At 28.5% G+C, this 24,737-nt stretch overlaps 4 protein-coding genes and 1 long non-coding RNA gene across 8 annotated transcripts; 2 read left to right on the plus strand and 3 right to left on the minus strand.

Moving 5' to 3' along the window:
- Nucleotides 1-434: 434 nt before the first annotated feature.
- LOC122524129 (cationic amino acid transporter 3) lies at nt 435-6,415 on the minus strand. 2 transcript variants are annotated; one of them, XM_043646225.1, is made up of 12 exons: nt 6,327-6,415; nt 5,630-5,804; nt 3,173-3,440; nt 2,842-2,970; nt 2,502-2,762; nt 2,148-2,431; nt 1,792-2,029; nt 1,613-1,715; nt 1,394-1,542; nt 1,152-1,318; nt 951-1,059; nt 435-843 (listed from the first exon to the last, which is right to left on the minus strand). In XM_043646225.1, exons 3-12 carry the CDS (start codon nt 3,399-3,401, stop codon nt 722-724), a joined length of 1,791 nt encoding a protein of 596 aa, XP_043502160.1. In that variant the 5' UTR covers nt 3,402-3,440; nt 5,630-5,804; nt 6,327-6,415; the 3' UTR covers nt 435-721. The 2 variants fall into 2 exon arrangements, with proteins under 2 accessions (XP_043502160.1, XP_043502159.1); XM_043646224.1 differs by having other exon boundaries at nt 5,630-5,910; nt 6,327-6,414.
- Nucleotides 6,416-6,417: 2 nt separating this feature from the next.
- LOC122524130 (general transcription factor IIH subunit 2) lies at nt 6,418-8,291 on the minus strand. Of its 2 annotated transcripts, XM_043646227.1 has the most exons (8): nt 8,203-8,287; nt 8,066-8,133; nt 7,746-7,947; nt 7,544-7,672; nt 7,301-7,474; nt 6,974-7,230; nt 6,647-6,896; nt 6,418-6,561 (listed from the first exon to the last, which is right to left on the minus strand). In XM_043646227.1, exons 2-8 carry the CDS (start codon nt 8,122-8,124, stop codon nt 6,433-6,435), a joined length of 1,200 nt encoding a protein of 399 aa, XP_043502162.1. In that variant the 5' UTR covers nt 8,125-8,133; nt 8,203-8,287; the 3' UTR covers nt 6,418-6,432. The 2 variants fall into 2 exon arrangements, with proteins under 2 accessions (XP_043502162.1, XP_043502161.1); XM_043646226.1 differs by having other exon boundaries at nt 8,066-8,291.
- Nucleotides 8,292-8,549: 258 nt separating this feature from the next.
- On the plus strand, nt 8,550-14,949 carry LOC122524078 (flocculation protein FLO11). The gene is made up of 10 exons (XM_043646149.1): nt 8,550-9,104; nt 10,107-10,208; nt 10,329-10,471; nt 10,568-10,802; nt 10,875-11,050; nt 11,149-11,288; nt 11,366-11,575; nt 11,657-11,739; nt 11,825-14,152; nt 14,249-14,949. The coding sequence occupies exons 2-10, from the start codon at nt 10,154-10,156 to the stop codon at nt 14,344-14,346; spliced, it is 3,468 nt and encodes a 1,155-aa protein (XP_043502084.1). The 5' UTR covers nt 8,550-9,104; nt 10,107-10,153; the 3' UTR covers nt 14,347-14,949.
- A 3,570-nt stretch (nt 14,950-18,519) lies between these two features.
- On the minus strand, nt 18,520-19,273 carry LOC122524146. Its single transcript, XR_006305476.1, has 2 exons — nt 18,910-19,273; nt 18,520-18,837 (listed from the first exon to the last, which is right to left on the minus strand). It is a non-coding gene; the product is annotated as an uncharacterized LOC122524146 (long non-coding RNA).
- A 2,770-nt stretch (nt 19,274-22,043) lies between these two features.
- LOC122524184 (putative fatty acyl-CoA reductase CG8306) lies at nt 22,044-24,608 on the plus strand. Of its 2 annotated transcripts, none has more exons than XM_043646290.1 (8): nt 22,044-22,200; nt 22,314-22,619; nt 22,714-22,965; nt 23,080-23,329; nt 23,412-23,604; nt 23,677-23,916; nt 24,003-24,260; nt 24,345-24,608. In XM_043646290.1, exons 2-8 carry the CDS (start codon nt 22,416-22,418, stop codon nt 24,481-24,483), a joined length of 1,536 nt encoding a protein of 511 aa, XP_043502225.1. In that variant the 5' UTR covers nt 22,044-22,200; nt 22,314-22,415; the 3' UTR covers nt 24,484-24,608. The 2 variants fall into 2 exon arrangements, with proteins under 2 accessions (XP_043502225.1, XP_043502226.1); XM_043646291.1 differs by having other exon boundaries at nt 22,044-22,186.
- The last annotated feature ends 129 nt before the right edge of the window (nt 24,609-24,737 follow it).

The raw sequence follows: 24,737 nt of genomic DNA on the forward strand, positions 1-24,737 counted from the left end.
TGAAATTCATTTTCAATATATCTTTTCATTATGTGTATGTATATATATGTACTTATATATACATAATGTAAATGACAAACGGTATGAAAGTTTTTCATATATGTTACATTCCATAGTACAGGAAAGTATTATATTTTTAATTCAATTTCAATTGTAAGTATTTGCGTAATAATGATTAGTTATAATCATATATATATATAAAATAAAATATACCAAAACTTTTATATATATATATTATTGATAATCATATTTATATTTAAGTATGAACAAATCGATTTGTTTTTATGCAACGATGTGTGACAAATTTAGAATTACAGTACTTATTTAAATATTGTTTTAAGTTTTAAAGCCAATGTGTACTTGCTTATGTTATAATTATTTTGTTTTTACGAACTGTTGATTTTAGAGAATTAAAAAAGAAAGAGGAGATCCGATTTTGCAATTGGAAAATTGTTAGGACAGAATATAATTAATAATATAAATTTTTTGAGTTTTTTAAAATGTAATATCAATATCACTTACTTCATCACAATTTTTGTGTGAAAACGCATATATTTTTTATATAAATTAATGCCACAATAGAAATATATCACAATAATCTTAATTATTTTATATAAAATATGATAATTGAAATAATTATGTAAACGAGTTTTTTTAAAATCTTATTTTGTGATTTTACGTTGCTGTGAACTTATATTTATTATATAATGTTATTGTAGATTTAAAATTTCGTTACGATTCTACTGTGATCTGCATTTTTTTGTTTCATTATTTTATCCTCTATTTTATTTTTTTTTCCTTGAACACTGTGAGAAATTCCGTAAAACAAATAAATAATAAAACCTATAAATATAAATAATATTAGAAATACATATATAAATATATATAATTTTCTTAAATTTAATACACACATACATATAATATATATTTTTTTTATTCAAATAACTTACCGATCAACATCCACACGATAAATCTAATCCATGTAAACATGTCTAGTTGTAACATCAAATAAAGATTTATAAAAATGCTACAGCATGGTATTAATGGGACTAATGGAACCTGAGTTAAAAAGAAATAAAAGAAAAGATATGTTATTTAAATAATACAATTTAACAATTTAAAAAAAATATACACTACGTGTTATATTATACCTTGAAAGATAGTTCGATTTGTTGAACAGGTTGTCTACCAATGGATGCTACATTTAATATTATTATAAATATAAGTATTATCATTATTACAAATACTATCACGTTGTCGTCTGTCATATTAAATTCAGTGTTGTTTAATATAAGAATGAGTATAAATACGATGAGACCTAAAAGAAGATTTTAATTAAAATCTGTTAAAATATTGTTAACATATTTATAAACAAGTTTGTAACTACACTTACTAAAACTAGCTATGCTACATTTGGAAACTACGTTAGAAATATGCGATGGTTCTTTATGATTATTTAAATTAAATGTTTGCTTGAATATATTTAATGCTGTAAATTTATAATCGTTCATTGTTACTTCAGGTACATCATCTTTTTGATACCTACAAATATTTGATTGAATTATATTAAGTATTTTCTTTTTTTAGGTTCACAAAAGAAAGATTAACAAACCTTAGTATTAATACTGATATTGCTACCACTGTATATGCTAGTAGTGTTCCAATAGACATCATATCGATTAATTGTTGAAGATTAAAAAGAAGAGTCATGATTCCTGAAGTGATACAAAGTAAATTGGAATAATGATATGAATATGATTTAATTATATCATATTATATATATTTACTAACCAGCAAGTAGTCCAGAAAGTACTGTACCCAAAATAGGTGTCATGGTCTTGGAATGTACTTTAGAAAGCCACATAAATATGATTCCATCACTTGCCATAGCATATAATACACGTGGTAAGGGAAACATAGCACCTAGTAGACTCGTACATAATGCAAAAATAGCTCCAATATTAACGATCCATTGAATGACCGGCCACCCAATTTGTTGAAAAACATAAGGGAATGGTGCGTCTGCATTCTAATTCAACATTATTATAAATGTTACATTAAGGGAATAGAAAATTTGCAAATTATATTGCAAATAAATCACCTAACTTACACATAAGTTTGTTTGCAGTCAGTGTAAAACATTATACCTGATCATAATATGGCCACATCATGGTCAGTACTGTAGAAATACTGAAATATGCAGTCAAAATAATAGCGAGAGATAAAACAATGGCTAAGGGTATATCACGTTGTGGTTTCTTTGCCTCTTCGCCTGTCGTTGCAACAGCATCGAAACCCACAAAACCATAAAAACATTTAGCTGCACCTGCCATTACACCACTTATTCCAAATGGCATAAAACCTCCACTACCACCGTGGGTTACATTTCTGGGAATATCTTCTACCGAAATATTCCAATTTTTAGGATCAGCTAAAAATTTGGCAAAAGATTAATATAATATATCAAGAATTTAATCTAATCTCATAATCAATTTGTTTACCTTTAATAGCACCCGCTACTATAACGATGATAATCGTAACGATATTGATAATAGTGAATATATTATTCAAAAAAGATGATTCCTTAACTCCTATGCTAAGTAAAAGAACGAGTAACATGACCATGCCAAATGCAAAGAAATCAGGATATTCTGATAAAAAAGATATATTTATTGGCATAATTGAATGCAATGTTTTCCCCATAACATTTCCTATTAAAGCATCGATATAATTACTAAGACCTCGAGCAACGCTCGCTGTACCTATATAGAAAAAGAAATAATTATCTTATAAGAAAGTAATAACAGTACAGGATAATTCAGATCTAAACTATAGACATACCTATAACATATTCCAATATTAAATTCCATCCTATGACAAATGCTATAAATTCGCCAACTGTTACATAACTGTAAACATAAGCTGATCCTGCTTTTGGTACTCTTGAGGCAAATTCTGCATAACACATTCCTACAGGATGCAATATTTTAATGGGAATACTTAAATAAATCAACTTAAAAAGAAAAGAAATAACTGATAAGTATTGTCGGGATTTTTAATATAATAAATGTACTAGAATAGTTCTAGATAAACAACACTAATATTTTATATATTAAAAATTTCAAAAATGAGTTATATTGTCGAACTCAATATAATTGTATAAAAAAATTACCAGCAAAGGCAGAAGCAATGGCAGCAATAAGAAAAGAAATACAAACGGCTGGTCCGGCCGTTTCTTTGGCAACACTTCCGGCAAGGACATATACGCCTAAACCAAGGGTAGCCCCGACTCCAAGGGCAGTTAAATCAAAGATATTAAGGACTCTTGCCAGCTCACCTTTACCTTCTTGATCATCGTCAACACGTTTACGTGATAATGTTTTCCACAAACGACTCGCCATAACGATTGTTATTTTCTCCTTTTCTTATAACTGTACAAACTGTGCGTGTATAAAACTTCCTCGTAAAATATTCAAATTTTTCATGTCTGTTGTTACTAAATAATTATAAATAATGTAAATAATACAGTGGAAAATGATCTTTAAGATAACACTAATAACGTATATAACTATGCACAATTAAAATTCAAGGATCTTTCTTAGATAAAAATGATTCTCGAGGTCAACTATCTGTTGGTCATAAAAATTTCCTTAGTAATTTTACAATTTTATTTTCATTTAGTCAAATGATCGAGCTAAATCATTAATATTTATAGTTTTAACAAATCTTAGAGATTTAATCACGGCTAATACGTATATATTTATATATATAAATGAAATGCTCATTGAGAAATTTCCTTGATAAAAATATTCAAGGTAAAATGGCTTTTTATCCTTATACAAATAATCCAAACTGTTTCCAAAGTATTAACAGTCGGTGCTCGTAACTAAATTTGCGCAATAGAGATCGTTATACTAAGTTCGCATATGATTACGCTTAGGAACGTATTCATTCGAAATGAACAGTCTAACAAAAATGTCATTTGCATGTTATATAATAGTTAAAGTAAGTGATGTTAAGCCGAATCATTAGAAATAAAAGTTCCCTTTCCTTATTTACTAAAGATAACATATTTGTATTAGTCATTCTGCAATTATGCATGTAAAATTGAAATTTTAAATAACTTAAAAATCTTTTTCCAACGATATTTTTCATGCACTATAAATGTAAAACTTGTAGTTGTGTCATCTCTTTTTTTACATTGTTACGAATCCATTCAATGCAATTAAAAAACAAAGATGAATTTATATATATATATTAAGTATTAGATAACAAATAATAATGTCGGAATACGGAGTAAAAAATATTTTTACTACTTATGTAGATAAAAAATACTAAATGTTTGTAAAAAATAATTATTTATGTTTAACACAGAATAAGTCACTACAAAATTTCGACATTATTTATTTATCAAGCAAATACAATTAGAATTTTTAATAATAAGAAAAAATATTTTCTATTCGAATAAGAATGATCATATAATGGCATGGGAACGATTGGATCTACAAATAGGGTCAACAAACTATTCTCCTACTTTCACTAAATTAATTTGCAATCAATTGACGAACTGTCATGAAATATATGTATATATATATATACATATATTTCATGATATAAGATAAACGGAAAACATAAAGAATTTATAATAAAAAAGAAGCGTCTCTTGTTACATACTGTTTCTTTAAAAAGAATTCTTACAAGTAATTTAAGATACAAACAAGTAATGTAATTGGAAAAGGAGTGACCTCGACGAAAGAGAATGTACATTTAATGAATTCGCCAATGAACTAATTTTATATATCCATTGAAAGTTTCTGATTTATCATAAAGAAGTTAAATGTTAAATAAAAAGAAAATTAATGAATATTCGTTATTGAATATCTGTTTCGTTTATTTTATTTAATCTTATTTTTTAACTTGAATGGAATTTTGTTTATTTGTTATAATACAATTTTAACGATGCAATTGAAATAATCCATACAAGTTTTATGGATATGAGATATGCCAATTGAAATAAAATGTATCAACAATAAGAAGATAATTCTTATCTCCAGTAAAAGAGAAAGCCACCGATCTTAATATTCATATCAGTTTTAATATCTCGATACCTGATATTTATTAAACTTTTCAATTAATTTATTAACTATATGCAATTATATATATATTTTTTAAATAATTAAATAAATTTATATTGTTATTCTCCTATATCTTTTATATAAAATTTGCTTTTTCTTTTTTTTTTTGTATAAGATATTATCTAAATTTTAAATATAATCATTTAATACTTTGAATTTATTGAAATTAATTCTCTTTGCATCATGTTTACATGAATGTCTTACATGTCATGATAATTATGACTTATGTGTGTCTTTTATATTAATTTTGAAAGATACATCTTTTTATCACGTGCAAGACAGACTTTTTAAACAGTAACACAGGTAGAAATTAATATTGATGTACTCATATATCACATGTATGCAAATATATATGTAATAGAAAAAAAAGGAGCAAAGAATAATTTTACAAATTTAAAAATAATACTTTAAACTTAAATATTATTAAATGTTATTGGATGATTTACGAAAAGGAGAATGATATACGATATAAATATTAAATATATTTAACTCACCTAATTTTGAGGATGCCTTTTAAATAATGAAACAATGTGGTCAGACAATATTTCATATGTAGAAAAATTAAATCAAGATAGAATCGCGCGTACGTAGTAGATAGCTGACATTTAATAAAATCGCGAGACTAGGTCGATCCCGCCCGAACCGGTCACACCAGAGGACGACTGTGAACTAATAAGTACAGTAATATTATGACTCTCTCCTTCTCCCACCTGTCTAGATGCTAATAAACTTGAATTGCCTCCTCTTCCAACTGTGATTGAGAAGAAGGACGTTTCTGTTCAAACGAAAATTATATACGTTGTATACATTTGAAAATTTCCTAATATGTACATATATATATATATATATGTATATATATAAAGCTTATTTCAAATTAAATTTTACAAAACTATTTCTCATTAACTAATAAAGATATCAATTTTAACTTTTTGTAATAATTAAATTATACAAAAGGTTGATTAATATTTTTAATTTAATGTGCTGTGCAACACATTTTCTTGGCTGTCGAACTGATTAAAAATTATTTCAATTTTTTTGATAACATCAAGAATGAAGTTGATATCTTCATTAATTTCTGAGCAAACAGCACAACATGTTATTTGGATCATCCTATATATACGATATTTTAGAAGAGTTAGATTATCATTGATTAGATAATAAAATATTCTTCTTCATTTATTGAATACTTACAAAAATGATGATAAAATGTGTGATATTAGTTTAATCGGGTAAACCTTATGTTCGTAGATCTAAATTGACAAGGAAAAAAAAATTCCACGAATTATTTAATATAAATTTATTTTTCAGTAAATTTTTGATATGTAGTTTGATTCGTTGCACAACCCGGACACGTGTGCAATGATTCGTGAATAAATATTTCACAATCTATACAAAATATTCTGGAACATTTTTCGCAAATGTAAATCTAAAATAATAATTTATATATATATTATAAATAATAATAAAATAAGAAATTTTAGTGTCTATTCATTAATGATTTTAGTTAATACCTTTTTATCTTTTTGAGATAATATTTTTTGGCATCCATAGCACATTGTATATTTGTCTTCGTAATCTAATTCTTTAAACGGTGCAACTGGAAATAAATAATGATACGATCTTGCCAAATGTGGAGCAGAAACTAGAGTTAGACCACATGCTCTACATTCGACTGGTAGTTCGCAATGTTTGCTAAGACATTGAGGGCAAAGAAAACCTGTACTTGTTAATTTGACAGATCCATCTGAATTTTCTGCGTGACTGTAAATTAATCATATAAAAATATGATTTTTCAATCCTTTATAATTGTAGATATACATTATAAAAATTGTACATACCACATGCATACCGCTATCGAAGTATCAGTACCAGAAGATTGCAATGCATGATGTGGAAAACCCATTTTCACGAGTGCTGCGTCTAATCTAGTAGCAGCTGGTGGTGGATCTATATGCGCATTTAACTGTTCTTTAAAATGTTTATCATCTAAAACAACACCATGTTCTCCACCAGTTAAAATAGCAATTTTTTTACAAATGTACAATTCAGCAGCTAAACCTATCACGCTACACCTTATACCATCCGATTTCATAGACTGAAATCAAACTGATTATTATTCTATTTGAAATATATACTAATATTAATCAGAAAATAAATTTATTTACTTGTATTGTCTCGGTAATATCTCCAGGATCACACGTAGTAAGAGAACCAGTTATTATTATTATTTCTTTACTAGCATGAGACGGTAACAGCCTAAGCGATTTTATAGCTAATTCTAAAGAATTTTGTAATGATGGTTCACCGGCTAACGCTGTTTGCTGCAAAGCTTTTATTTCCTATAAAAATGATAGACAATATAAAGATCATTGTTTTCTCTTGAAATAATACAATATATACGTACAAACCTTAATGTGTTTCTTTGAATTTCCAGCCAAGTCACTAATCTTCTCAGCTCTTTTATTCTTAGTTATAATTAAACCGACTTGGCTTATAGGATTCTGATAAAAGAATTCATCCACAAAGTCCTCTAAAAGCTTATGATTATTTTATAAATTGATTGTCATATAGCAATACGCATAGATTTAATATTTATAAAGTATGAAATACCTTCAAGGAACATAGTAAACGCGTTGGTTTCAAATCTTGATTGGACATTGCTTCAGAAGTATCAAGAATAATATACAAATGTCTCATCATTCCTAATCTGGCACCAGCTTTTCTATCCAATTGCCTTTTTCTTTTCGCATTATGTATAATTTCTGCAACGGATGCTTCAACAAGCCCATCATCATCTTCTTTAATTGCTTCCCTTTATATCAAAATTGATAAAGATTAAATTAATAAAATTGCACATGCAATATTTTGATATAATTAACACTTAGTTAATTACAAATTAAATAAAAATATACATGCAAATATCAACATACCAAGTTTTTTCATAACCAGTCTCCCATCTGTACTCCTTTCCTTCTTCCTCGTCAGCCATTTCTTTTGACTACAAAATAAACTTTGATACTGTAATATAAATAAAAAAAAATAAAAATTAATAATAAATAATTAGTACTCAAAGAAATCAAAGTAGTGAATACGATAGAGGTAAACGACCAATGAATGTCATCAGAATCGACTTGGTATTAATTAATATAGCTTCATCTCTCTCTCTCTATCCGGAATATTAGCAGGTCAGATGTAAAAGGCGGTAAATTTAAAAACGGTAAAAATCCTTCAATTAGCATCAGTTTTTTTGTCCATTAATTACCATTATTAATAATATCTCATAGATCTTAGTTATAAAATATAAAAAAAAATTTATATTTAATGATAAAAATAAATAAATTAGGATAATACAATGATTAATAAAGACGGAAAAAGTAATATCAGGTTCCCGCCAAAATAATACTCGTCGCTGGGTCTGGCGGTAAGCGGGCGCCATGGCGCCACTGTCAGAAGACGCGATCACTGTTTTCATTCCGTCTCGTGCTGTTTAGGAGTATTATCTGGATCGTGAAAATCGGGTTTTTCTACGGTTTATCGGCCGTAAGTCATCATCATTGGTTCGAGAGATGATTGTTAGTAATAATTTTTGAGGTGTCCAAAGTGCATTCGAAAAGTAATAACGAAAAAACAGGAAGTGAATCTAACACGGAGGGAAGAGCATTAAGCGAGAAGAGCCATCTTGACGAAGCAAGCATCGGCTTGTTCGTTAGCTCGTTCGCCTTAGGGACAAGAAGAAGAGGAAAAGAGTCGCGTGTGGCGGCAGCAATGTCATCTTTTCGAAATAATTGCGATATCACGACGCGCTTTAGTTATTTGCGTTAACGCAATAGTCGCTTTGCATAAGGCCAAAGACATTTTAACCGGGTGATCCGCGTGCGTTAACGCAAGAACGAAGGAAGAAGGGAGAAAGAAAGAAAGAAAGAAAGAGATAGAGAGAGAGAGAAAGAGAGAAAAAGAGAGAAAGAAAATGTATGTTCTCTATGTGTATATGTGTGCATGTTACATGTTTATACCTTTTTAAAGAAAAAGAGAGAGTGAGAAAAAACGATAGAATAGATATCCATATATATACATATATATATATATATATATATATATATATGTATATACATGTATATATATATATATGTATATACATGTATATATATATATATATTGAGTACGTCGAAAGTCATACGTTGGTAACTCCACGCGACTGGCCGCGTTTACAATGAATAACCTGGGCCAGGGTCTATCTTAAAGTTTCATCATTTATGCGGGAATTTGTTTCTTTTTCAAATCATAATTTATTAGTATTTACGGTACATTTTATATTTTATCAAGCCTCTTCTTCCGAATCAGATTGTCGTTGAAAACTGGCTGACGTGGAAGAATTTATAAAACAGCCGATCATATGAAACGTAGGAGCGGCTCTCTGGCGGTCTAACGAATCGAATTACATTTTCTATATTCGATTTCATTTACCGAATCAGATTGAATGTTTATTACTTTTTATTAACCCGCGAATTTTCAAATTAAAAATACAATTTTTTTCGTATTTTAATTTTTGTTTAATTTAATTTATTTGATTCGTTGTTATTGTTCGTAGAAAGAAAAAATAAATATATGTATATATATGTATGTATATATGTGTGTAAACGATCACTTTAAAAGGATAAAATTTATTACAAAATATTTTTTAACCTCATTTATATTTTCGCGCTCGATTTATAGACTCTCGTATATCTTGCCCATGCTGTGGTATATATTTAATTAAAATTATAATTTATATTGTATTTATTTTTGTTATGTATACAGTACTCCTCTTTTTTATTTTTCTTAATAAATTAATTTATACCAAGATAATATTACATAGTTTTGTCAAATTAGTATTCATTGTGTTTCATTATTTACATTGCAAAACATATATAAGTTTATATTTCTAATATTATTAGCATAAATGATTAAATATATCAATTTTTAAATTTGCAGCAAACTGTATTCTCTGACAACGCTAAGCAAGCATAATTTTTAACAAGATGGAAGCGGATGATGGCCCCTCGGCTGTCAATACTAATCCGGCCACTATAAAAGGTAATCTGTTTATATCTTTTCATTAATTAATTCATTCAGAATAAATCTAATACTTACATAAATTTATTCATTATATCAATGCTTAGTGAATGTAAATTGAAATATTGTTTTTATTATTAGCCGCACAAGAAGAAATGGGACGATTAGATATCTTGGTATGCGGTCAGTGCCATTCAGTTTTTCACTTTATCGAAGAATTTCAAGAGCACCGTACGAAAGAAGGTTCTTGTTCACATGTATCACATTTTCGTGATAATACTAACGTTAGTATCTCAATAAATATAATCTAAACCATTTTTATGAATTATTTTAGAGGAAGAAATAAAAAATTTAATAATTTTGTTCTAATATCTCCGCAGAATGAACAAAAAGCACAAGTTTGGGCCTTTCTTTTGTGGAAAGATACACAAATTCAGCAAGAAAACACCGATAGAGACTCTACTAATTCATGGAAGCTTTATCAAAAATGGTGTAAAATGGATACACACATTAGAGATTCGTGGATAGCTGCAGGGAAAACTATTCAAACTTTTACTAAAATCAGTAATGCAAAGATGCAGGAAGTTCCAAGGCAAACTAATTCTAATGCTGAAGGTATTTATTTCTTGTTAAATATTTTTTTTGATTATGTAACAAATTGAACAAAGTTTTCTTCCTTTTCTATAGGAACAAAACAAATAGTAGTACGTAAAGTCATTAGAAATGGACAACCAGAGGAAGCCTCTGATTCTAAGAAAGATGTTAAATCTTCCGAAGTTAAATTACAAAAAGGATTCGAATCTATGGAGAGTGAAATCGATAAGAAAGAAAAACCAAGATTGAAACCAACTATTAAACCGAAGGTAATATCAACTAATATGACTGTAGTATGTATGAATATTGATTTACATTTAAGTGTTATATATTTTTATTATTATTATTATTTTTTTTATTTTCATAGGTGAAATTATCAAAAGCAGCAGGAGAAGAAGATAGAGAATCGAGTACTGAGGAATACGTTATAGAAAAAATTTTAGCTAAACGTTTTAATCCAAAAAAGAGATGCTCGGAATACTTACTCAAATGGGAAGGTTTTTCACAGTCAGTTCGTTTTCTATTTTCTGATATTAAAATTGTTGATTCTTTTTTTTTAATGAAAAAGTTACATGTATTTATAGCGAAAGCAATTCATGGGAACCATTAGAAAGTGTTGCAACTTGCAAGTACATATTAGAAGAATTTGAAAGGAATCTAGCTAAACAAAAAGAAATGAAAGCGGCGCAACAGCAAGCTAGTAATAAATTGTCAGCAAAGGTAGCGGCACAAAAAGCTGTTATTAAATCAGCAGATGCCAGCAAGCCTGGTCCAAGCAATGTGGTTCAAGCAGGGTATGTTAATGAATATATACTATAATATATTACATTAGTATTTGTATACAAACAATATTTAACTCTTTTTATAATATTTAGTCGTCCCATGCGTTCAAGTAAATCTAAAGCAATGGATCAAGTGAAGCAGTGGTGTGGTTCAATGAAAGATGAAGAAAGTGACCGTATGTTTTGTATATATTCGTTATATTCCTTTATCATATTATAGTTGCAGTAATAATATTTATAAAATATTTTTCTAAATTTCAGTATTAGGAAAGAGAAGGATAGACTATTCTGATAGTGATTCAGAAGAGGCTGGAAGCAGTGCTGCTAAAAGGGCAAAGGGTGATACTGGTAGCGATGAAGATTGGAGTGGAGAATCAGAAGAAGAGAAGATGATGGGACGTAGTGATGTAATACAACGTGCATTTAACCGTGCAAACGCGCAATCTAATGGTTCTAACAGGACTGTTTCTACTACTGACCTCGCAACTTCATTGGGACTTCAGTCACCAGATGGAACTAAATCAAATCAATCTCCAGTATTAGTTGCAAATGCTAAAGGCGTTGTTAAAGTGGATCCCAAACAAATGCCAAATCTAACATCTGGTGTCTATGTTATGTCACGGAAGGATGGAATTATAAAATTAGATTCATCTCCGAGTGGAAAACTCGCTGTCAAAGGTTCATCTACAACGCAAGGCGTTCTAATGGTACAAAATCGGGATAACAGTAATGTAAGAAAACAAGTTATTTCAGCGAGTCAATCCAACTCTATCACTCCCGTTAAAGTAGTATCGAAAATGGATGGAAGTCAGGTAGTAACACAAATGAAAGTAGTTTCTAAGCCTGTTGGATCTAAAGCAGGAGGTATACAAAAATCGGAACCTATCAAAATACAACCTAAACCAGACCCATCACAATTACAACAAATACATGTAGTAACTGCAGTACCAGCCCCCATAACGTTACAACCAAGACTTAGTGCGGGTATACGTCCTAATCCTGTTACAGTAACACGTGGCGCGGATGGTCGTCCTCTTTTACCTAGACCAGCACTACGTGCAACTACCCCAACTAGTGTTCTTGGTATTGGATCACCTATTCGTACTCCTGTTAGAGCACCAGCTCCTAGACAATTACAAAGTCAACAAACACGACAAGTTCTACACAAACGTACAACAGTTGTAAATACTCAAGCTAGTTCACCTAGTACTGCATCAGTAACTCCTCCTGTTAAACCAAAATTCACGGTACTCAGTTCACAAGGAAAACAAGTTATTAAATCTAATAGTCCTGCACAAAATAAGCCATCACCTAAATCAGCATTAAGTAAACCGCAGTCCCTGATATCGCCACAACAAAAATTATTAATGGCAAAGAGAAAAGCGCAGGAGGCAGCAGGTTTGATCAAGCCAGGTGGACGTGGTATATTGGCTAGTAATCGTGCGTCTGTTGGACGTGGTAAAGCAAAAACTGTTGAATCACCAACTGTTATTGCTCCAGGAAACAAACCTAAAGAAAGTAAATTAGCAGAGGGAGATGGACTTCATATGGAATTTCATGAAGTTGGCTCAGAGGAAAGCAGTAGCGAAGGAGAACCAGAACTTCCTCCACCCGAGGCTGAAACAATTACAACTGCTGAACCTGACAGTCCACCGCGACCATTTACTTTGTGTCCTTTAACTGGACGTATAATTGGACCTGACGGTGAACCAGTCGAACAGTCCAATGAGCATGAAACTGAACCAACTCCTTCAACGACATTACCAAATGTTAAAACAGCTACAACTTCGGCTGAAAACACAGACACTATTGCAACGACCACTACTGCTGAATTAGTGTTACCTTCTCTTGATTCCCTCACAGAAGGTGGTGGTATTATGAGAGTAGAAATGAGTCCTGGTGGTACCACAGGTACTATTGTCCAGACTAGCGAACCAGCACAAATTCACTTACCAAATGAAGCTGTAACTGCTCCAGATCTTCCTTGCTTAGATGATTCAACGACAAATACAGTAACACCACCAACCACAACCGTATCAACATCTTTAACAGAAACATCTGTAAGTGAGCCTACCATTACGACGGGAGTAACAACAGCTGCTGCAGTAACATCTACCACAACTATGTCAGTTACATCTACTGATGTAGTAAATAAACCAGATGAGAAAATACCTGAGGAAAGAAAAGTAACTGAAGACACATCAAATGTAGTAACGATAGCAGGTGATGATGGTGTTCTATATCAAGTCACTGGACAAGCTGATGATGGACAAACTTTATTAGTAACGCGAGGGGCGGATGGTGAACAACAATGTGTATATGTTACTACCGAACAGCAAGGAGACGAAGGATCAGTTTTAACGCTGGATCATGCTGTTGCTGAAGCAGTGGCACAATTAATACCCGACCAAGTTAATCTTACATCACAATTCTATGTAAAAGAAGGTGATGCAGAGCCAACTGAAAATCCAATGGTAATGTCCATAATGGATAACACAAATGCAACAGATGTTACTGGAAGTCAAGAGGATAGTGACGGACAAGCACAAGTTGTGGCTCAAGTTGTACAAGCAGAAGAACCTACGCCAGGTAATATTAAATATTTCTTTATTCTTTCTTGACAATGAAATGATTCATTTTATATCCACGTACTTATAATGTTTATATATTTTGATTACTATATAGGTGGAACGAGAAGAGTAGTGTTGCTTCTGCCAGATGGAAATTTAATGATGACTGAAGTAGATGAAGAACAATATGCTGCACTTGAACTTGACAAATGAAGATTTGTATCATTTAAACATGTGTGAAGAGAAAAATGACAAACCCCTGTGTCGAATTAAATATTTACATGAATCTTCTATATTTAAGGGTGACCATGGATTGTACATATGTAAGAACGATTAATTCGTACAATTACATTTAACAAAACATTAATGTTTTCCAGCTAGACAAACATGGTGCTGGTAAAATTGTAAAAAATTCAATTCCACGCGTATATTGAAGTTTAGACTTTATGTTAACTCAGAATATTTTCAAAATTTAATCTTCTTCGAACAATCGTTTGGAATTTTAATTCTTATGATTCATTTCCATTATACAAATAGTAATAACAATACAAAGATAGTAATATCAGAACTTCAATATCATCAGCAGTATACAGCTTTTGAAATAAGTTGTACTTGTAGGATAGTAAGGTATAATCTGGGGTTTTATATTTTCTAAACAAAGCTTTAGTCAAAATATTATCTCTCTCTTACTCTATCTGTCTCTGTCTCTTTGCATACAAAGTCCAAATGTATACATTTGCAATATCAGAGCATAATTCCATGTATTCTACTCCAATTACATTGGTGCTCACCATTCTTCTTTTTATGTACTGAAAAGTCTATCTATTTTGTCAATTATGCTTGAACCTTGAACCTAGTTTGACTAAACTAATTGTTTTTATTAAGCATAAACATAGTTCATGAAATGATTTTTTTTCTTTTCGTTTTTAAATATATATATCTATAAATATACAGGGTAGTAAAAAAAGATTAAATGTTTTAAGGGCTTATAGTACTTTTCAAAAACTTCTATTTACTCTTCTTGATAAGTAATATAAGCCTTTAAAATATTGGATCCTTTTTTTTTACAATCCTGTATGTATTATTTAAGCTATATAAGTTAGATATATTATATTATACTAAATAATATTATATTACATTAAATCATAAATATATATATATTTATCTATGATAATATATATATATATATATATATATCATCATCAAATACAATATTATTTCTTATTGTATACATTTCTTGTGCTTCATGGACTATGTATGCTTATTTATAACATAAATAAGTGCACTCTCTAAAGCAACACGTAAGTTCTCAAACTCAACAGAATTTTAAAAATACAAGGTTATTTAATGGAACTTTGAAGAAGTCTTATTATTAAGCCTATTCCTTTATTTTGAATTATATAGAACATTATTTGCTTATATTAGTAATAATGTAACACTTAGGTAGAATAATTATGAAGTATACACACTTTAGTAATAATACAATGTGTATTTGAACGCAGAAAAACGCAATTGTAGTTATGTATTAAGAATCATGAAATTTTTACTAGATTTTTTTTCAATACGATGATATACGCATACGTATTATGTATATTATTATCATTTTGTTTTTTTTCAAAGTAATATATATATGTGTATGCGTATTATTTAAAGATGAAGAATTAGAAAAAAGAAAAGAATCTTACTTCGTAAATGAATAATAGTGCAAACAAAATTTGCACTATGATTTTTGTGAGAATGATATCATATTAACTATATATTTGTATCGGTAATCGTAGCTTTGTATGGATACGGATTAACAAAGAAAAGAAAAAAAAAGAAAAATACATTAACGTCGAAATTTTAATGGTGTTATCGATCGCAGCGTTAAACTAGATTCAAGTGTAACACGTAGGCGTATCTTTTTATTTAAAAAGATAACAAGATAACGTTTAATTTTCGTTACACAGAAGAAAATAATAAAATATATATTAAATTCTGATTCGATCCAGAATTAGATAAAAATATAAAATCCTAGGATTTTACTTGCATAACACATTTGTAAATACACGCTCATTTCTGATCCTTTATATGAAGATTGTTTCAAATAAACAATACTAACAACCAATTTGTTATGTCCATGTTTAGTACTTTTATTTTCCTGTAGGATAAATAGAAGGACAAATATATATATATATATATTTGTTTATTTATTATGATATACATACACTAACACAAGCTATAATATATTTATATAATAAAATAAAATATACTAATATAACACGATGAAAAGAACGTATCTTTATTTCTAAGAATTTTTCAGATGATCATTTGTTAATTGTTTTTTAAAAAATGTCATACATTTTATAATGCTCTTGTATTTGTTCTATTATTATTTATCTTTTAAATAGAGAAAAGTAATACAATAAATTTTATATCATTACTATTGCACTTAAGATATATTTCGTGTAAGAATAAAATGTCCTGGGAAATGTTATACGAATGTCCTAAAAATCATTCTAATTACATTTTATATCGAATATCACCAAAATTATGGATTGTTAGTTATCATATATTTATATTTAGCACGTAACTCTAATATATATCTTAACATCTAATTTCATAGGATAAATTTTATGAGAACAAGATTGACAGTGATAGTTCAGAAGTCAAATTCGTAGAATATAAATTAAATAATATTGATAAAACATATTCTGAATTGATGAAATTTATTCCTTCGACGATAAAGATAAAGCCAGTTATTCAAAATAATTTTATAAAGGAATCATTTATGAGAAGGTACATTCTTTTGCGACCTCATCGCATAAATTTTATATTAATGCAGAAATTATTATAGAAAACAAAGTGAAATGAATTGCACTATATTTAAAGAAACCAGAAAAAGTACATATAAAGCAGAATCATATAGATCCATTTTAATAGCAAATCCTGATCACGTCTGTTTCCATAATTTTCAAAAATATTCTTTATACAGAGTACGTATATAATATTAAATTATTTTCATCATATTTATATTGGATATAGACACGTTCTGGTTGTAACTATTACAACTGTAATTACAAAATTTATGTTATTTTTCTTACAGAAAAAAGTAATATTAACAAACAAGAGTAATTATCTAACAAGATTTCAAATAAAGCCTACGACTTGGCAATCTAAATTTCAAGTTGAAGTACAAAATAAAAACCTAAAAAGTAATTTTATCGCTCCAGGAATGCAAGTTAAGTTAATTATTTATTTTTATACCGAAGATTTCTGTGAGAAGGAAGAAATGATTAATGTATACGTTCAATACGGAAAACCTATTAATATTAAATTACAATGTACTAGAAATCCTCCTATACTGAAAAGTAATCGTTTTTTCCTTTTTTATATATAATAAATCATACATTGTATTGTTAGAACGTTGTCTAATGCATCTATGTACTTTTAGAAATAATTGTACCACATTTGCATCATGTAGAATTGCAGATACAAAATTTGTATTCAACTCGGAGCATTACGATGTCCAGTGATTCATGGGAATCATATACAACCCAAGTATAATATTATTAATATTCTATTTCATATATCTTCTAATTCCTAATATATAAAATCTTATTCTTTTTCAGTATTCTAGTACTATCAATGAGTTTGATAAATATTATTACAGTGAAAGATTGTTAAAAAATGTTGATTACTCCAACATGATTTTTGATTGCGGAAAGTGTTTTGTTGGCGAACAGGTTTCATTTCAAATTAGATTTAGAAACACTGGAACGGATGGAAAGTTCATTGTAATAAGTGAAATCGATTGGTATAGTATGTTTATAGAAGTAAGTCATTTTTTTACACATATTCTAATAATTATTATGATAAAAAAATAATAAATAATCATTTCTTTCTATAGGATATCACAGATATTAATATACTAACTTTACAATATTTTGCTGTATGGCCAGCATATTTTGTTTTGAAGACGCAAGAGGATGTATTTGTTCATATATATTTCTTTCCTGAATCTTACGGAGTGCACGTAATTTTGAGCAAAATGTATATATCAAAAGAATCTTAAATAATATAATGATCATTTTCAGGTCGAAACATTATACATCATTAGTGACAATTATTCTATTAAATCTATTGAATTAATCGGTGATGGTATTATCTACGAGCCACAGATCTTGCAAATTAACAGTGTAAGTATATTTTAGAAAAGATTTATATATTATTTTAAAAAAAATATTTTTCCAGCAATCAAATGAGACAAAATTATTTTTGACAAAGATCGATGCAAAAGCTGTTTCTCACTATCATTTAAATTTACAAACAAACTTATCGAGTGAGTTTGAAGTTATAAACAAGAAGATATCTATAACTAATACTGGGTAAAAAATATTTTAAATATTTCCAGTGCTCCTGAATCATTATTGTATTGGAATTAATGAATTCTTACATTTTATATTCTATGCGCAGCCAAATGTATGTGTTCTTTCATTGGGATAAACGTCATGTGCAAGTTAACGAAGAAAATGAAGTTGAAAATGAAAATTTAACGAATTACTTTTATATAATACCTGCAAGTGGTATTATTCAAGCTTCCACTGTCGTGCATTTTAATATAATAATTACAATTCCATCGATTAATTTGATTCACGATCAATTGTATGGTCTTCTTCAGTGAGTATATACAGAAATTATGTTTATATTAAAATTACATGTATCCTTTAAGAAGACAATATCCATTAAATACATTTTTTTTTTACTTTTTTTGTAGATTATATATCGAAGATATACCTCAAGCTGCTATATTAAATAGCCATGAATTGTGGACTGTGGAAAGTCAAAGAAAAAGACGTGTTTGTACTAATGTAAGCCACTTATCTCTTTAATATGAGAATGCGTGTAATAAATTTTACTTTCTTTCTATTCTTAGACTGTGGATATCTTAGTGGCAGATATTAAATTGATACAAACTTTGCATTACGATACACCATTAGAAAAAAAGTAAATTGTATTGTAATAAAATATTATAATAATGTTACAAAATACTTATTTAGTTCTAATCAGCAGTTTTAAACTAATAGATTATGTATACTAAAAAAATTAGAAAATAATTTACAGAATGCTTGATAAAAAAAGAATAGTAATCCAAAAATGTAAATATATATAATAATCAAAAATGTATATCGATGCAAGAATAAATAATGTAACTATATTTAAATTAATAAGGACTTTATAAATTAATTAAAATAAAAATAAAAAACAACTTTAATGCCATCTAACAAAAAAAAACAGAACTATTAAAAAAAAAATAAACTAGTACCGCCATCTAACAATAAATATCAGAACTATTTAACAGAAGACAATAGACCGCTGGCGCCATCTAATTAAAAAAGCAAGAACTATATTACAGGAGACAATACACTGCTGGCGCCATCTAACAAAAAAAGCCGGAACTATATTACAGGAGACAGTACACTGCTGGCGCCATCTAACAAAAAAAGCCGGAACTATATTACAGGAGACAGTACACTGCTGGCGCCATCTAACAAAAAAAGCCGGAACTATTTAATAGAAGACAATACACCGCTGGCGCCATCTAATAAAAAAGAACAGTACTAAAAATCAATACAGAATTGTACCTCTGGCGCCATCTAGCAAGAAAGAGCAGTACTAACAAAAAATCAATTCAGAATTATACCCCTGACGCCATCTAGCGGCTATATAAAATACTTTCATCTGATGAATTCGGATACCTCCTGTATCATCATGTGTTCCTGATACATTTCGGGCCTTTTGTTGCATCGAATCGACCGATTTTAGACACATATATATAGATATAGTGAGTATGTTAATATATGGAGATCATTTAAAAGATTTATTTTCGAATAAATTAGCATTTTTACTTTACTCGGATTACTTTTGTTATTCTGAACTCATATAGTTTTATATTATTCTTTAAAACTTGTAATGTAAATGCTTTTTTTTTAGATTTTTTTCACTATCTGATTTTTATTCACTCATCAATATTTTTTAATATTTATGTGTATAACAAAGTCCATGGTCTTTATAACGCGTTAGGTTCAAAGTCCGTATTCTCTACTTTTATCTTTCTGATGCGGAAGCGTTTATTTGATGAATTGACAGTTGAAAAATAAAAATATAAAAGACTATACATAGCCAAAATTACAATATATATTTCAAAGGCTTATACAAATAATATTTTTCAGATTTAACATTGAATAATACTGAACTAGAAAATTTACTAGAAGAAATTAATTAGAGAATTAAAATTATAAATTTTAAATTTAATACCATTAATTTTAATATTAAGACAACGATGATTTTAAAATATAAGAGGAATTAAGAGTTCAATTAATTCAATTAAATATTAATTTTATTCATACGATGAAAATAAAGTAATTTATATTTAGCGATAAATTTATTCACATTCATTCAAATAGGATATGATAACTAATTGTTATGAGAATATATGAATGAAATTTGATTGGAAACAGTTGAGAGACACTGTTCTTCTTCTATTATATATTATTTGCGTTCTTTCTCTTTTCAGGAATGTATTCCGGTTGTATTACCGTAGATGAATACAGAACTTTATTAAACGTTCTACCTATTTTCGCATATATAATATTTTCTAAAGATTTATTAATATTTTTTCAAGTATTGAAATTGTGACAAATAACTTCTAAAATGAATAATCGAATGATTCTTTTGAGAATGCATAATAACATTATCTATATTCTATCACAAATTTATAAATAGAACACTGTTTCTTTGAATAAATAGTAGATAATAGTAGACCTTTAATACTATTTCCTATCAATAACGTCTTTCTCTAATCTTTATTAAATTATTACAAATTATTAAGATGTGATAACATGAATAATACATAAGTAAAAACGATGCATTTTTGTCGCTTGTGCAATAATTGGAATGTTTGTTTCCTACCGTGCGTACGCATTTATAATATTTTCATTTTATTTCATCAAAATCATATTCTCTCCGTGATATATTCATGAAATGAAAAAAGAAACAAACAATTCTGAAAAAAAAGTCTATAATTGAAAGTTACGTTTCTATTTATAAGAAAAAAAAAATAGTAAACAGAATGAAAATTACAAAAAAGAAATGTTCAACAAATTGTTCGAAATTTATATTATCCTATGATATATTACTATAACATTGTATATAGAATTTACTTAAATTTATATTTATTATCAATATTAATCTAAATATTATTACATAATCACACGGAATTATAGAAGATTCTTGGATATAATTTCTCCCAAGTTCTGTAAATTACATTCCTGTGAATAAAACCCCGTAATTACGTAGTAATTAATATCGTAATTGCAGCTTGCACAATTAAGTTAATTAATGCAATGTATAGTAGATAACATTTTTTATTAATTACTATTTAAAATTTAAATGTTCACATACATATTGTATTCAGACACATAAATATTAGATTTATCGAATTCGCAATGTCATGCTATCATTTATTTTATTATTATAATATTAAGCAGTCTGTAATTAATGTTATTATTTTCAAAACTACTCTTTTTAATTCCTTGTCATTATATTTACAATAATAAATAATCACCATGATGATTGTATAAAATAAAATATCGATATTATTGATAGTTTTAATAGATTATTAATTCATAACTATATTCAAAGCAATGAATCAAGAAAAGATAATAGTAGATTACGACATTATCGATCAAGTAAATATAATAATTTAATTATCTCTTGACTGTTGAATTTTTGTTTCATATATTTACCATTATATCATTCGAATAGATAGTAGACAAAACAAAATTGATCTCATATTTATTTAAATAAATGATAAGGATGCGACTAAGAACCCCTGCTTTTTACACAACTAACTAGTCTGTCTAGCGACTTGGATGACGTATGGTAATCAATATTTGAGTTAGTGTACGTGTATAAATTTCTTTTATCCCCACCATCAAGTTCGTTTTGCTTCGCGTTTAGAAAGAAGAGAGGCAAACTTGTTTTCAGTTCTAACTACAGATTCCAAGAGACAGTAAGAAAAGACCGGTATTCGAATATAGTTGACTCCATTTTGTTCTACATTTTCGAATTAACCAACGTGAATTGTCAGATTGTTTTTCTTATCAATAATCATTTTATTTTGTTCCTTTTCTTTTTAGCAACTTTTATAAAGAGTGATAAGTTTTCTATAGACGATTGCAATTAAATAATTGATAATTAAACTCGTTGATAAAACAAATCAAAGAATAAAAATAGAAAAAATGACGTTAGAGAAGAAAACGTCAGTGCGAGAGTTTTACAACGGGAAAAGCATTTTTCTAACTGGTGGAACTGGATTTCTTGGTATTAATTTGATTGAAAAGCTTCTCCGAGCATGCCCTGGTTTGGAGAATATTTATTTGCTTATGAGAAATAAAAAGGACAAATCAGTTAAGAAGAGACTGGACGAGTTAACGGAGAATCCGGTATATTATTGTTTTTTAATTTCTCATTTGCTTTTCTATTTATCTATTTGGTGTATTAAATGAAAACTTATCTTTTTTCATTTCATTCGGTTAGATTTTTAATAGACTGAAAAATGGACCAAAAGCGGAGTATCTTAAGAAATTAATTGCTGTTACTGGCGATGTCAGCGAAGAAAATCTTGGTTTGTCAGAAGAAGACAGGAAAAAGATTACAGAAAATGTAGAGATTGTCATACACTCTGCTGCCTCTTTGGATTTTGAAGCTAACTTGAAAACAAATGTTAACATTAATTTGCTGGGTACTCGCAGAGTTATTCAGTTGTGTCATGAAATAAAAAATCTCAAGGTAAACCAGAACTTAAAAAGTTACTTTTAACATATTCCAACAATGAATTTTGTTGTTCTTTCTTTTCTTTATCTATATTTGTCTTTTTATTACACAATTATTTATTTATTTTAGGCTTTCATCCATGTTTCCAGTGCGTATGTTAATTCGATGCTGTTTGACGTAGATGAAAAAATTTATCCAGCTCCAGCTGACGTTAAGGAAGTATTAAAGATGGTAGAAGAGTTTAGCGAAAAAGAATTGGAAGAAGAGACACCTAAAATATTAGGAAATCATCCTAATCCTTACACATTTACCAAACATCTAGCCGAGCATGAAGTAGGTAATGCTTCCTTGCCATCTGCGATAGTACGACCTTCTATGAGTAAGTTTTGAACTGTGTTTTTAATTATTTAAAGTAAAGGTTGTAGTATAATTTTATTCATAAATGTCTTTTATGGTCATAGTTGTAGGATCCTGGAAGGAGCCAGAACCTGGATGGACCATATCAAAAAATGGGCCAACGGGCTTTATCATGGGTGCTAGTATGGGAGTTGTACGGAGGTTACCTATCGCTAAACATTTAATATACGATTACATTCCAGTAGATGTTGTTTCAAATACTATTGCTACTGCTGCTTATGCTGTTAATCGTGACGGGTAACTTAAATTTAAATTAATAAATTTGATAGCAAGATTAATCGTATTAAATATGTTTTTTACTTATTTCAGTGGGACTGACGTAAAAGTATATCATTGTACATCTAGTACAACTAATCCTTTTAAATGGGAAAGCATAGAGTCGAAAATAACAACATTTCTACGCGATTTTCCATTGTTGAAGGCTGTTTGGTATCCTAATCTCAAATTTGTTAGCTCAATATTCTTATTTAAATTTGCTGCCTTTTTCGTACATATAATTCCTGCAGTGATAATGGACACACTTAGTCGTTTTAGTGGAAAACGTCCGATGTAAGCTTTAAAAAGTATAATTTAATAAATTCTTATGTAATAAATTATAGAAATTATTTAATAAATAATGTTTATACATATTTCAGATTATTACGTATGCACAGGAACATTAATAAATCATTAGATCGTCTGGAAAAATTCATTTTTACGGAATGGAAGTTTCACAATCCAAATTATATGAATTTAAGTAATTCTTTAACCAAGGAAGATGAGGAAGATTTCTATCTGAACATTAAAACATTAGTTTGGGATGATTACTTCCTAGATCTGGTAATAGGTTGTAGAAAATATCTAAGTAAGGAATCTAATGAAACAATTGACAAAGCGCGTTTGAAACAGAAGAAGTAAGTATGATCAATAAAATGCACTTTGCATTGTTGAATTTTTTCTTTTCTTTCTTTTTTATAACTAAATATATTTTTATACAGATTGCAGATGGCTCATGTAGCCTTTCAAGTTCTATTATATGGATTTATTTGGTGGTTTTTGAAATTTATATTCAACACAGCTTGGTTTAAAGTAGGCATCCTTTTACCGTTCATATATACTCTCTTTGATATGCTTTAAATATTATGCAAGAGTTGCTTTGCGTTCATTGTTTATATAAAATAGATCTGAGGTGGTGGCAGATTTTGTTATATAACGCTGCTATTCATTTATTTACTTTAAAAAAGTAAAATCGTTTAAAAACATTGTTTTGTGCGTTCAAAATATATTGTACATTTTTATATACATATACACACATTTATATCTTTCAAATTGAATATAATATATTTCTACGTAAACTTAAGAATAAGAATGATTCTAAGATATGTTCGATA

This window comes from Polistes fuscatus, unplaced genomic scaffold (genome assembly GCF_010416935.1).
Source record: "Polistes fuscatus isolate 324 unplaced genomic scaffold, CU_Pfus_HIC Scaffold7, whole genome shotgun sequence".
NCBI lineage: Eukaryota > Metazoa > Arthropoda > Insecta > Hymenoptera > Vespidae > Polistes > Polistes fuscatus.

Coding starts and splice junctions, on each gene's coding strand:
- LOC122524129 (XM_043646225.1), bottom strand. CDS start 3,401: ATGGCGAGTCGTTTGTGGAAAACATTATCACGTAAACGTGTTGACGAT. Junction 2,763..2,841: donor AATATTGGAATATGTTATAG/GTATGTCTATAG, acceptor TTTTCTATATAG/GTACAGCGAGCGTTGCTCGA. Junction 1,716..1,791: donor ACTTTCTGGACTACTTGCTG/GTTAGTAAATAT, acceptor GTATCACTTCAG/GAATCATGACTCTTCTTTTT.
- LOC122524130 (XM_043646226.1), bottom strand. CDS start 8,124: ATGGCTGACGAGGAAGAAGGAAAGGAGTACAGATGGGAGACTGGTTAT. Junction 7,948..8,065: donor ACTGGTTATGAAAAAACTTG/GTATGTTGATAT, acceptor TTTGATATAAAG/GGAAGCAATTAAAGAAGATG. Junction 7,673..7,745: donor GTTTACTATGTTCCTTGAAG/GTATTTCATACT, acceptor AATAATCATAAG/CTTTTAGAGGACTTTGTGGA.
- LOC122524078 (XM_043646149.1), top strand. CDS start 10,154: ATGGAAGCGGATGATGGCCCCTCGGCTGTCAATACTAATCCGGCCACT. Junction 11,051..11,148: donor AACCAACTATTAAACCGAAG/GTAATATCAACT, acceptor TTATTTTCATAG/GTGAAATTATCAAAAGCAGC. Junction 11,289..11,365: donor AAATGGGAAGGTTTTTCACA/GTCAGTTCGTTT, acceptor ATGTATTTATAG/CGAAAGCAATTCATGGGAAC.
- LOC122524184 (XM_043646290.1), top strand. CDS start 22,416: ATGACGTTAGAGAAGAAAACGTCAGTGCGAGAGTTTTACAACGGGAAA. Junction 23,330..23,411: donor GATAGTACGACCTTCTATGA/GTAAGTTTTGAA, acceptor TTATGGTCATAG/TTGTAGGATCCTGGAAGGAG. Junction 24,261..24,344: donor GCGCGTTTGAAACAGAAGAA/GTAAGTATGATC, acceptor ATTTTTATACAG/ATTGCAGATGGCTCATGTAG.